Below are 13,372 nucleotides of genomic sequence, written 5' to 3'. Positions count from 1 at the left end.
ATTTGATATGTTTTGAACTTTATAAACTCACAAAGATTACAATATCAGACTGATACCCCAAACCCAGCGATGGAAAGGACTGACCTCTATATCTATGTGAGCACTGCTATCAACAAAGGTGATCTGCAGAATGCTGAAATTCTGCTCAGATTGAGATTGGACAGGTGTGCTTGTATATTGATCTGACTGGCCAGGAAGCTGCACCACATGGTCACTGTTGCATTCTGGGCAGATAAGAGCATTTGCAACAGCATCTGTGATGGAAAACAAGAGAATAAAACTTACTTCCATGGTGAATATTCAGATAGGACAGATGAATAAAAAACAAGCATAAAGCTGAATTGTAGATAAGACGTACCGTAGCATCACATACTGAGAGAAGGAAGAGGAAATTAATGGAAAAAAAGTAATCAACCCTGCTCATTCACCAACGTACTGGTAACCTTTTCCATTTACAAACATATGACTCAGCTAAATATGCTGAAATGTTTAATGATTTCAATGATATAAATAGTAAGTGTTTACAAAATGAACTGTCTCATAAACATTCCAGATTGAGTCACTGAAGATGAAATTACATGAAATGAAATTAAATGCATGTTCAGACCATCACAATGATTTTGATGTTTCAGAACAATAACCAAATTATTTTAATTTTGAAAAAACTTAAAATGGAAACTAATTTCAGTTTTGACAGAACATGTAGCAGTGTCAAATGCTAGTCAGTTTGACTTCTTTCTCAATAAAAACAATCTGAAGAAGGCTTCACAGCTGAAATATTGTGTTTTCTCTCGTCTCTTTTCAGCATGGAATAAACCATTACCTCTTCCTTTGCAGACACCACATGCTAATGCAGCTAGGAACCTGAACATCTTTAAGATGCACTTGTCTGGATTTTCATCATGCAAAATCCATCTTAATTGCTATTTTTGGTACAAAGCATCTTCATACTAATTTAAAACAATCACAAAACTGATATTGAAATCCACTTAGTCATGAATCACTTATAACAGTATTAATGGTTAAACAAACTTTTGAAAATTATTTAATTATCTATTTAAACCCCAAAGCCAAAGAGGAAATGCAGAAGCACCTACTGAACAAAACAGATTACATACACTCCTTGAAGAGATATACTGTGCATTAATGTACTGTACAGTGTTTTATGTTCCGAGTGGCCAAGGTAGTAATGGAGGCTAAGTACAACAGTAATGATCCTTTGTAGCATGTAGCTATTCTAACCAAATACACAAACAAAAATAGCAGACCATATCCAAGAGCATAAGAACAAAATCAGAGGAAAGTGTTATTGTGAGCTTTGTATGTTTATTCTCATATGGCGGTGTCAAATTAGAAATCGTTCTTCAAGAACACTTTTAGCTCAAGGAAAGCAGAAACATTTAATACTTTAAGATTACATCTTAAATAATCATATTCTCACAATAATTAAAACTATTTAGAAAACTATTTAGCCAGCAGCCATATCACCCTGCAACTCACAACTGGCAACCCACTGAAGCTAAGCAGGTGTGAGCCTGGTCAGTACCTGGATGGGAGACCTCCTGGGAAAAACTAAGGTTGCTGCTGGAAGAGGTGTTAGTGGGGCCAGCAGGGGGCGCTCACCCTGCGGTCCATGTGGGTCCTAATGCCCCAGTATAGTGACGGGGACACTATACTGTAAACAGGCGCCGTCCTTCGGATGAGATGTAAAACCGAGGTCCTGACTCTCTGTGGTCATTAAAAATCCCAGGGCGCTTCTCGAAAAGAGTAGGGGTGTAACCCCGGTGTCCTGGCCAAATTTCCCCCCTGGCCTTTACCCCATCATGGCCTCCTAATAATCCCCATCTATGAATTGGCTTCATTACTCTGCTCTCCTCCCCACTGATAGCTGGTGTGTGGTGAGCGTTCTGGCGCACTATGGCTGCCGTCGCATCATCCAGGTGGATGCTGCACATTGGTGGTGGTGGAGGGGAGTCCCCATTACCTGTAAAGCGCTTTGAGTGGAGTGTCCAGAAAAGCGCTATATAAGTGTAAGCAATTATTATTAATTATTATTATTATTATTTTTTTTTTATACAGAACAGTAATGAGAAGGTAATTTGTTAACATTTTAAGGGTGCACTTGCTAAAAGGGGAAAAATTACAAAAGAAACCAATGTTTTTGGACTGCATAACAGAAAATAAAAATGACACATTCTTTGCCAAAAATTAAAATGATCAAAAAAGCTACGGTTAACTTTAAAAAAGGGACTGTATGCCACCTGAGCAAATAAAATGTTGCTACAGAATAAGCTAGAGCACTATTAATTCAACAATACACTAGATATAGGAGGAGAGAGAAAGATGCTTTTGGCTGTTAACCATCACCATAGTTTTTTTCAAGTTTAATGGATCTGATTCTTTGATGAGTATAGGACAAGACTGACATCTGCTCTTGAACTTAATCTGTAAAAAAACAGAAAGTGTTTTCTTGTCTTGACTGTCTGCGATACTACAGTGACTTCAAAGCAATGGATTTTAAAGTTACTGGTATAGCAATTATCACTAGTAGATACAACACACTATTGGACGTTAATGAGCGTGGCACCGAGCAATACATTAACTGGTTTATGTATACTTCTAGGGATTAATAGCAATCTGATTGCACAACATGAATCAAGTCCTAGGATCTCACTTTCTGCCATTCCAGTGGGCTCTTTCTGTGAGAAGAAAGAGCCCTAAAGGACAACACATGCCAGCTATCTTCCAAGATGAGAATGTGACAGTTGGGCATCATGGCACAACTTGTCAGGCTTATCCAGGCACTCTTTAAAAGAGGAACGGGACAAAATCCCACAAGAGATCTGTAACCTAGCGTGAGGTATGCATGGCAGATGTACTACTTGTACAACTTCAAACAGTGGCCAAAACAAACAGGCTACTACTAGCCTGTGAATTTCACTGTTGATCAACTCTATTGAAACTAAATGCTAATCAGTGTAATGAATTAACCTATGACATACTGGTTCAATAAAATGTTACTGCACCTGCTACATAACAATTGTCATTTACCTGGAAACGTAGTGAAATTGCTACAGTTATAAGTGATAGGCTTCTTTGATGCTTAAACAATGTAAATAAAACAATAGGTATAGAAACAAAAGGTATATGGAGAAGACCAAATGATATCAAACTCATTACTGTAGTACTGAATTATATGGTACTGCAAAAAAACATAAGACTTCAGACTAACTGACCACAGTTCAAATAGGTACAGTAGCTGCATCAGCATGCATAGGCTACAAAGGAACAACTAAAGGTATATTCCATGCTGAAAAGTGAAGAAAATAAATGGTAGGTGATATGACTACATTACTGTATGATTAATAATGAAATGAGACAATTCTACTGCACATGGAAAGAGTGACTGATTGATTTAGTCAGTAACCACTGAGAGCTCATAAAGCCCTCTGCTGGCTATGATTGTTGCTGAAAAATCAAGCTACTGTAGTATTTATTTGTATATATAAAATTTGTTTTGTACTTAACTACATTTCACATTATTTATAATTTCCTAAAGCACACACACTTATATCAGACTAGATTTATTGACAAGAGAGATAGATTTTGGTATTGTAAACTGTGATACTTTAATACAAAACTGGAGGTTTCAGAATTCAGCAGTTAGTGGTATTGCCTCACAGCTCTTGTGTTCAGGGTTCAAATCCAGACTTGGCCAGCCTCCTGTGTGGGTTTCCATTATTCTTACCATGCTTTTGTTCCAGCTCAACTCTCAATAAATTATGTGACACCATGATTGGTTTTAGCAGGCCTTTTTATAATTAACTTTAAGTTGAAAACAATTTAACAGCTCTCTTGCAAGTGAATACTTCAACTAAGGTGTCAATTAAGCAACTCAAAATGAAAACCAGAACCTAAATAGATTCTGTCCTAGGAGGATTCTTATGAAGTTTTGTTTTTTTACAGATGTGTGCCTAAAAATCTAGTTTAAAGCAGAATCATATTGGAGGAATGGAAAATGTCATGTAAAACCTGACTTTCTGACTTTTACAAATGAAAACAAGGTGACAAGCTAGCTGGGCGAAATGTCCTCTTCTTGTTTGTTAGGTAGCATCTAACTGATCTTACAATCTCCAGCTATTTCTTAGAAGATGCTAGAGTATCAGCATGACTTGGTAACTTCTTCCAGATGCCCACAGCCCTTTGTATAATAGTGACGTGCTGTTCTAAATACACTGTCCTTTAGTTAAAACTGGAAAACCAGTCTGTGATGGGATATATAAATACTACTTAGCCAACATGATTTCATAATGCTAGAAAGCATCATTGTTTATGTTTGCTTCTTCTATATTAAGTTTATATGATCAGTCTATCACATATTCTTCCATTTGTTTTGTAACACATGTCAGCCTGGGTCAGTCAAGAACCTCTACATAGTGGAAAAATATTAAACCCTCAACAGTGCAGATTTCTTACCAGCTGTGTCCTGTCCTGCCTCGGCCGGTTTCATGCTCCCAACATGAGGGGGAAGAAGCACACACCGCTCCTCCTCCACCCGCTGTGTGAACTCCAGCTTACACTTCAGGCACTGTAGACGCTCACACTCGGGCTGTCCCTGGGAGACCTTGTGCACATTCTCCTCGGCGATTCGAGTAAGGACTTCCGCTAACGACTGGAACACCCAATAAAAATAAATTGGAAACACTTGAAAGGGGTTATCATGGATGAAAAAAAACTTCCAGGAATCGGTTGCATAAGCAATATGTACTATTGATATAACTCATCCTCGTTAAAGAGAAAACATACAATTGACCACTATAAGGGAGGTCAAAATGCTTCCTGAAGGTGATATTTAAAACTTTGCATCTAGCCAATTTAGTTTACTAGTGATGATGTAGATTACATAAAAAATGTATTACGCAAAGTAAAACTTGTCTTTAGGAAATATCTTGATCGTTTAGGGCTAAAACCACACTGTACAATATGTTCACAAAATACAGAGTCAGCCACAATAATTATAGTCCTCCTAGCTACAGTCACCTAGCTTTGAAGCTTGAGAGCATGGAACTGAATTAAGGCTTTTGGCAGAAACAAGATGAAACATGTTCCACTACTAATGGAACAAACCAAAGATTATTCTACACTTGAACACACTTTAAATCATAAACCTTTTCACTGTTGTAATTACCAATCTCCCAGAGTCCTTTGTGTGTGTTGTTCAAACTAATCCCAAACACAATATATTATGTCAATTCCACAATTTCATGACTCAAGGCTACAGTCTTTTAAAAAAAATTCCATATGTTGATCACAGGAGTAAACCACATCTTTAAAATCAAACCACGTCTTACAAACAGTGATAAAAGATAAGTGGCAAATTGCAGTGATCAGGTTTTGTTGGTCTTCTTCCAAAATCTCTTCATGTTTACCTGCAAGGCTTGCTGTGGATCCTCATCCAACATTACATACTGCCGCCTCTGTCGTGCTCGACTAATGTAACTGAAGTGCAGTTCCAGTACTGGAAGGGATATTTCCTCTCCCTGTGACAGGTGGGTAAAAAAAATAATCAAGCTTTAAGTTTTTTGTAATTCTCTCCAGACTGATAAGCATCAACTACTCTATTTTGATTTCCTCCCAAAATCTCTTTGGACTGTAGCATGATGTTTTTCTTACTTGTTACCCAATTATTTAATCTTAATTACCCTCTTAATTGTGATAAGGTAACCACGGGTTCATTTATGTGATTTATTTCACACACACACTGAATCTTAATTATTATTATGTTTTACTCTGTAAACAACTGCATCTCAAAAAATATTAAACTGGAAAATCTGAACCCATTTGGCTATTTAAGAAAAGACTATTTTTGTCTAAACAAGGTATAATAGCAAGAAACTGAAATTCCAATAATTACACTGGGAGTTTACAAACTTTTTCTCAGCCCTGTAGATATATTTTCCTCCTTAAAGGGAAAATATACAGCAGATGTCATCTCTCTCAAACATCATCAAATTCTCTTATTCCATAAACACATCTGCGATTGTGTTTAGATACATTTTATCGTTGTTTTTTTAAAGCATAAGGGGGACTTTAGAATTGATAATCTTTAGAAAATCAGTCAATGACACTCTGAATTCTTTTAAAATCAACTGATTTTACTCTATTAAAAGATCTTTGATGGTTTTAGAGTTTATCAAAAAGTTCACCACATTAACATACCCATTAAATCTTAAAGATGTACTTATACATTAAGTATAAGTAATCATTAAGTGGTACAGCTTTGTGCTGAAAACGTTAACCAAAATGCATTTGTTCTCCATCTAACAAAGACTGACCTTTTCTGTCCAGGTGGCCTGGGAGGCAGTGACCTCTCTGAGGCTGTCCAGCTCTAATTTGGCCAAAATTCTACCACTCTTCATGTCCACTTCCAACACATGGCCTGGTTTCACCCGTAGGAAGAGTCGTGAGACTGTTTCCTTGGGACACATGTCCACTGGTAACACACCCACCACTAGGGGCACACAAAGATCCACTAGACAACAGGGAAGGAGAGAAAGAGATGAGAAGAGATGAAATCTGAAACAGAACAGCTTTATACTTGGCAGAAGACACAAAAACACAAAAAGTGACTATCAGTTTACAGTGCTTCACCCTCTATATACACAGCTGCATGATTCTGCTGTACTCCAAAAACTTGGAAAGGACAAAAAATCCTGTGAATCAGGCAGTACAAAAAATAACTATCCAAACAAGCAAAATGTACAAGAGGTGTGCAGGCGCCTTCTGTTGCTTTGTTGCTCTGGGAATATTTATTTTAGATACATTACAGAATAATAAAAATTGCACTTTCTCAAAGGTAGTGGCAGGCACTGTGAGTTGGGAAGTTTAAATGTTTAGCAGACAAACTGCAAGATGGTAAAATTGAAGTGTTTTAATGCTGTGGACTATAAAGAACAATTACATTTCAGAGACCTTGCAGCTGGATTATCCAATTATTTTAATCTCAGAAATAATCTTATAGGATATTACTTTTTAAAATAGACTTTTTGCTTGGGAGATTATAGTGGCTTATTCAATTACAAATATGATTCTGCTTACCTTCAAAATCATCTTCCTCTTCCTCCAGCTGTTCTTTCCCTTCTTCCTCTGGGCCCTCACTCTCCAACTCTTGGGCAGATACCTCAAGAGTAGGCTCACTCCATTCCAAAACTGATTCAGTGCCTTCCTGGCTGTGTCCAGTATACTGAAGGGTAGATTCTGTATCTTCTACTTCAGACATTTCTTCTTTAGGCTCAGACGTTAAGAGAGGGCCAATCAGACTCTTCACTTGTGGGCCCTGTGATCCTGTTTTGTGGTTGACCACTATCTGGTGTGGAGCTCTTGGATTTTGATCCACTGTCATGTTAGCTAGTGAACTTTGCTTGGGAACTGATCCCGTATTTGCTTGTATCACTTGTGTGCCTTCCAGGTGGTGTTTGTACTGCAGCCAGTCTTCACCCAGCTGGTGCCGGAAGCTGTCCATTCTTTCTATCGCCTTCTGATGAGGTAACACAATGTCTGTGGAACAAAAATTTACATTTCACCATTCCAGATGTCATAGACAGGAGCAATTATTTTGTAGCATCATAATTTCTTATGTTTTCCAATTTATTCATACACTGCATTTGTTCAAAAGAAATGTATTAGAAAATCTGCAATCTTGCCTCAAATCTATAATCAAACTAAATAAAAAAGCAAAGTTGAACCTATCCTTCATATTTCACCATGTAGTGGTTAGTTATTCACCTTGTGGGTTCACTGCTAAGACATTCACTGTGATAATACAGTGTAAAATGTTCTTACTAGCATCAGTAATATTCTAGTCACCTTTTTCATAGTTATCTTTCATGAACGTTTTAACCACCAAGTTACATGAACTATTTGATTGCTGGAGTATTATGAAGAGCTAACGATAAATCTTACCAAGTGAGGCATTCTGGGCCCTAGATTCATAGTCTGTGTCACTGGGCTCAGAAATGCTGGCTCTTCTCACTTTGATCTTACTCTGAAAGAAAATGTGAAATATGAAAAAAACCACCAATGCCATCTGAACACTTAACTGTTATAGAATTAGACTGCTTTCTTGAATGCTCTATCAAAACATTAGGTCAATCCTTTGTGACATGTATTAAAAAGCAAGAAAAATGACAGAGAACACTTTCTTCTAAATTGCTTTTGGTCAAAAAAAAATGTAGAAAGAAATGTAGAACGTAAAACGTATTTTACAGAACAAATACTGAAAACGTAATCACAATGAAGATTTTAGCCAACAGTCACTTAAAGCTGATTTAAGAAAAAACATAACACCAACAACAACATAAAAAATTGGAAACACTGTTTTTGTTTATTAAAAAAAAACATTTTAAAATTAACTGAATGACCAAAGAAGCGACATCACCATCACCCCTACCTTTGATTTCTTTCGACAAAGTCGTGCTGCTCCAGATTCACTTAAGGACAGACTGTCACTCAACTCTCCCCCTCCACTGGACACATCCTGGGTACCACGCTCTGATAAGATCACTTCCTGAGGGGTGTTTTGCACAATCTGTCCAATCAACTGGCCTGGTTTTGGCAGGACCTTTGAAAAGATCAATTCCACCAGTTAAAGAGTGAAATATACAGTAAATAGTGCAAATAGTAAAGCAACTGAAATAATAGAAATATTATTTATCTACAATTTCACTACAGTAGCATAATGACATACACTAGTCAACAATTAATTCAGTTTAGTCAAAAAAAAAATACTCACTGCTAATTCACTGGCTGACAGAAGGAAACCATCTAGCTTGAGCTGAAAAATGAAATTCAAAATATTACAAGCAATTCATTGTAATTCAGATCAATGGATGTACACTTACCTAGTTACCCAACCCCCTGAAATAATACCTACTATAATATCTGGCTACTGAAAGGCACTTTTAGCTTAAGTGAGTGCCGTGATAGTGGTGAGGGAAGGGGAATCACTGACTGTTAAAATAAACATAAGATAACACTGAAACATTACAACATTACAAATGTTTTAAGACTAAAAGGCTAGTGTAAGTCAGATGATAAATCCATACGACATGCAATTTGTTTAAATCACAGTCCTTAGCAACTACTGAATACAGCCCAGTTATTACAGAGCCATTTTATTCTTACTAAATTTCAGAACATTAGTCTGGATGCCAGCCAGATGGTAGAAGAACTGAAAACAGATATAATGGAAAAAAAGCTTGACTGAAATCACTTGGAATGCAGAGGTATCATATACTCACTTTAAGACAGGCAGCTTTTGGAGAAATATGCTTGATTACAGAAAAACGGTGAGCTCGCTGAAAGTATAATGGGTTACCCTCCAGCTTGAGCTAAGGTGTCAAAAGAACACAATTATTTGGTATATTTTGCACAATAGAACAGCAAGGCTTTCTTCTGCTGTAAAAGCGCTGAAATGTTTAATTAACACCACAGTAGAAAATATAAAAAATACCTTTGGCTTAGAAACATAGGAAATTGTTTGCAGTCAAGTAAGCATAACTTTAGCTCTAAATATTAGCATATTTAATAGGCATGTACTTTTTAACACATCTTTTCTTTTGTTATATTCGTTAGTCTTCGAAAGACGTGGATATTTTTTAGTCATTTGCAGACTATACTGTGACATTTGTCAGAGCATTAAGTATACAAAGGCCACTTAAAGGAGTTAATTTTAATTTAAAACATAAGAATAGTTACAAATGAGAGTAGACCATTTAGTCCAACTAATCTATTTGGTAGTTAGCAGATAATTGATCCAAGGATCTCATCCAGCTGTTTTGTGAAAGAAGCCAGGGTATTTATTGGCTTCAACAACATGGCTGGGCAGTTTGCTCCATATCCCCATCACCCTTTGGGTAAAGAAGTACCTTCTGTTCTCAGTGTTAAATGCACTTCTACACAGTTTCCACCACTCAGGAATCTGACTAGAAGCAGAAAGCTTTTGTCTTTGTTTTAGAATAACGTAAGTATTTTTTCAAACTTGGATATATGAGAGATGACAGAACATCTGTCATGCATTATGTGGTTTTGTTTCTTAAATAAGCAAAGTGAAGTGCATAGCACAAAAAAAAAACATGCTTTGTTACTGGAACTCAAAGGTAGCCCCAAGATGCTGTCAACAAATTTCCAGAGCTGTTTATCTTAAGCATGAGGGGGAAGAAATACAAATGTATCTTAAATTTTTATATAACATTGCATGCAAAGATGTGTAATTAATTTCTGCTTCTACTTCCACACATTTAGACAAAAAAACAGCACAAAAACAAGCAGGTATGGGCCTAATTGTCCCTAGAAAACAGTAATTCTGCTCACCGTGCTGAGGCAGTGGAGCTGGGACAGAGGAGCAAGTTGGGAATGTTCCATAAGGAGGTTGTAAGCCAGGTCAAGGTGCTGAAGAGAGGAAAGATGCTCCACTCCTAAACAAACATTATGTATTTTATGTCAATGTGACAATGTTTATATATACAGACTATAAGGTATTTAACTTTCACTGTCATTTTTAAGAACAGGAAAACGAACAATACACTTCTCATAGGAAACATGGAAGATTTTTACTGTACAAATAAAAAAAAAACACATTTTTGGCTCAAATACCTTAGTCACAGTACATTAAAGTCAGAAATCCAGCACCCAAGATAACCCATAAGTATAGAGTTATTCCACATGAAAACAATCTCCTGTTAACTTATAAAATTTCAGTATACAATTTCCTATGGGACAAATGGTTAGTCTGTGATTTCTGGGATAAATGACCAACTATTCTGGACAAAGATGTGTTCAAAATACACCTGTTTTGGACCCCCACCCTACCATAATTCTCCATACATACAGTGCCTATAGAAAGTCTACACACCCTTTCCAAAGTAACACATTTGGTGGTCTATGGCCAGTCTGAAATCAAGACACATTAAATAACATTTTTAACTTTATTTACACACTGTAACACATAACCTGCAAGTAAAAAAAAACAATTCTCCAACATTTTGACCTCACCCATCTCAAAACTTGTATACTCATGTTTTTTTTTACATATACAATTGTATAGTAGACCTTAGTTTAATCTTCTATCGTTTTTGTGTTATTCCTGCCATTGGTCAAGTTACACCATTCACTTGAATACAGAGTGTCAGGTCAACCTTCAATGAACGTTCTGTTCATTTTCAACAGAAGAGAACACAGAAAATATTTCATTTTCACACGAATGAAATCTCTTGATTTCCCCCATTGAATATTTAGGAAAATATTCTATAATGCATATTTTAGTTTGCCACTCAGTCTAAATTATCCTTGATGAAGACATGAAAATTACCTCAGAAATATAAAAAGAAGTTGTTGTTTTTTTAACTTCTGTTTAAATTAAAACAAATGCATGAGCAAGTTAAGATGAAAGCTTCATGGAGAGAAGTACATCACACAGAGAACTAAGATATTAAAAGAAAAACATAAAAAAGCTCTATTTAATTTAATAATTTAAAACACTATATTTACAGTGCCAAAAAGGTAACTCTAACCTATTTTACAATGTTTCATCCTTAAGTTCAAATAAAGTACTGCCAGCAGCCGGGTTAATTTCTTGGTTGTCCAAAATAAACAAGTTGTGTCAGTCATTTTGTTATCTGATGGCTGATCCCAAAAAAAGGAGTGTGACTGACAAATACCTTCCTGAGGTCTATCCAAAAGAAACAGAGGTTTGATACAGATTTGAAAGATTTGTTTGAATTAGAGGCAAAGTAGGAGACTGGAAGCATGAGACCTTCCTGGCCGAGTGCAAGCTAAGGTAATTGAATTACTATATTATAAATGTTCTAAATATTAATACAGGACAGCACGGTGGCACAATTGTTAGCACTGGTGCTTTGCAGTGCTGGGCCCCTGGGTTCAGTTCCTGGGGTTCTAGCCGCGTGAAGTTTGTATATTATCCCCCTATTCATATGGGTTTCCTCCCGCAATCCAAAGACATACTGGTAGGTAAACTGGCTTCTGGGAAAACTTGCTGCAAGTGCGTTTGTGTATGTGCCTGTGTCTGCCCAGAGGTGGACTGGCATCCTGTCCAGGGTGTTTCCTGCCTTGCACCTGTTCATGCCAGGATAGGCTCTGACTACCCTACTTCCCTGTACTGGATACAGCAATTAGAAAATTGATGGATGGATAAATATTAATACAATAATAACTATACAGTTATTAATAAAGAAATCTTCATCAGACAATTTAACGACACTTTCACACTGTGCTTGGTTGTTTGATGTAAATAGAAGTGACACTTGGCCTATGGCATTACATTGCTTTATAATTAAATATAATTACAATTATAGTGCTTTTCTGGACACTCCACTCAAAGCGCTTTACAGGTAATGAGGACTCCCCTCTACCTCCACCAATGTGCAGCATCCACCTGGATGATGCGACGGCAGCCATAGTGCGCCAGAATGCTCACCACACAGAGGCTATCAGTGGGGAGAAGAGCAAAGTAATGAAGCCTATTCATAGATGGGGATTATTAGGAAGCCATGATTGGTAAGGGCCAAAAGGAAATTTGGCCAGGAAGCCGGGGTTACACCCCTACTCTTTTCGTGAAATGCCCTGGGATTTTTAATGACCACAGAGAGTCAGGACCTCGGTTTTATGTCTCATCCGAAGGACGGTGCCTGTTTACAGTATTGTGTCCCCGTCACTATACTGGGGCATTAGGACCCACATGGACCGCAGGCTGAGCACCCCCTGCTGGCCCTACTAACACCTCTTCCAGCGGCAACCTTAGTTTTTCCCAGGATGTCTCCCATGCAGGTACTGACCAGGCTCACACCTGCTTAGCTTCAGTGGGTTGCCAGTTGTGAGTTGCAGAGTGATATGGGTGCTGAAAATGTAAAAGTATCCTAAGTATACAAGTATACCACCCAAGTATACTGGAGTATCTTAACAAGAAGAAAGGGAATGTCTTTGAGTGGTCCAGTGAAAGTCCTAATTAAAATCAGACAAAAAAACTGTGGCAAGACTTGACAATTGCTGTCCATCAAAGATCCTCACACAATTTTTAAGAGCTTAAGGAAGTTTGCAAAGAAATAGATAAAAATTGCACCTGTCCAAAAACACTCAGCTGAAATTACCGTATCAATCAAGTACTGATAAGGGGGAGAATATTTAAACAATCATTTTATTTTTTGAAACATTTGATTGTTCCACTCATAAAAATGTTAAGTTTAAGCATTCAAGTTTTGATTAGAATATACAATACACCTTAAAACGTGTGCATACATTTGTAATTCAACAAAATGGGATGTAAAGGGGGTGTAGACTTTCGATTGGCCCAGAATAA

At 37.1% G+C, this 13,372-nt stretch overlaps 1 protein-coding gene across 1 annotated transcript in view; it reads right to left on the bottom strand.

Annotated features, from left to right (window-relative positions):
- stk11ip (serine/threonine kinase 11 interacting protein) overlaps nt 1-13,372 on the bottom strand; it is a 49,774-nt gene that overhangs the window by 18,587 nt on the left and 17,815 nt on the right. The window contains exons 9-18 of the mRNA XM_069196450.1: nt 10,372-10,475; nt 9,300-9,389; nt 8,792-8,833; nt 8,450-8,620; nt 7,963-8,044; nt 7,099-7,557; nt 6,336-6,532; nt 5,430-5,540; nt 4,477-4,672; nt 85-254 (exon numbers count right to left, since the gene is read on the bottom strand). Coding sequence (XP_069052551.1) covers nt 85-254; nt 4,477-4,672; nt 5,430-5,540; nt 6,336-6,532; nt 7,099-7,557; nt 7,963-8,044; nt 8,450-8,620; nt 8,792-8,833; nt 9,300-9,389; nt 10,372-10,475 — 1,622 coding nt within the window. The remainder of the gene's footprint in view (nt 1-84; nt 255-4,476; nt 4,673-5,429; nt 5,541-6,335; nt 6,533-7,098; nt 7,558-7,962; nt 8,045-8,449; nt 8,621-8,791; nt 8,834-9,299; nt 9,390-10,371; nt 10,476-13,372) is intronic.

This window comes from Lepisosteus oculatus, chromosome 12 (assembly GCF_040954835.1).
Source record: "Lepisosteus oculatus isolate fLepOcu1 chromosome 12, fLepOcu1.hap2, whole genome shotgun sequence".
Classification (NCBI taxonomy): Eukaryota; Metazoa; Chordata; class Actinopteri; order Semionotiformes; family Lepisosteidae; genus Lepisosteus; species Lepisosteus oculatus.
Note: the sequence above shows the minus strand (reverse complement) of the source record. Positions and strands in the feature narration are given on the sequence as shown.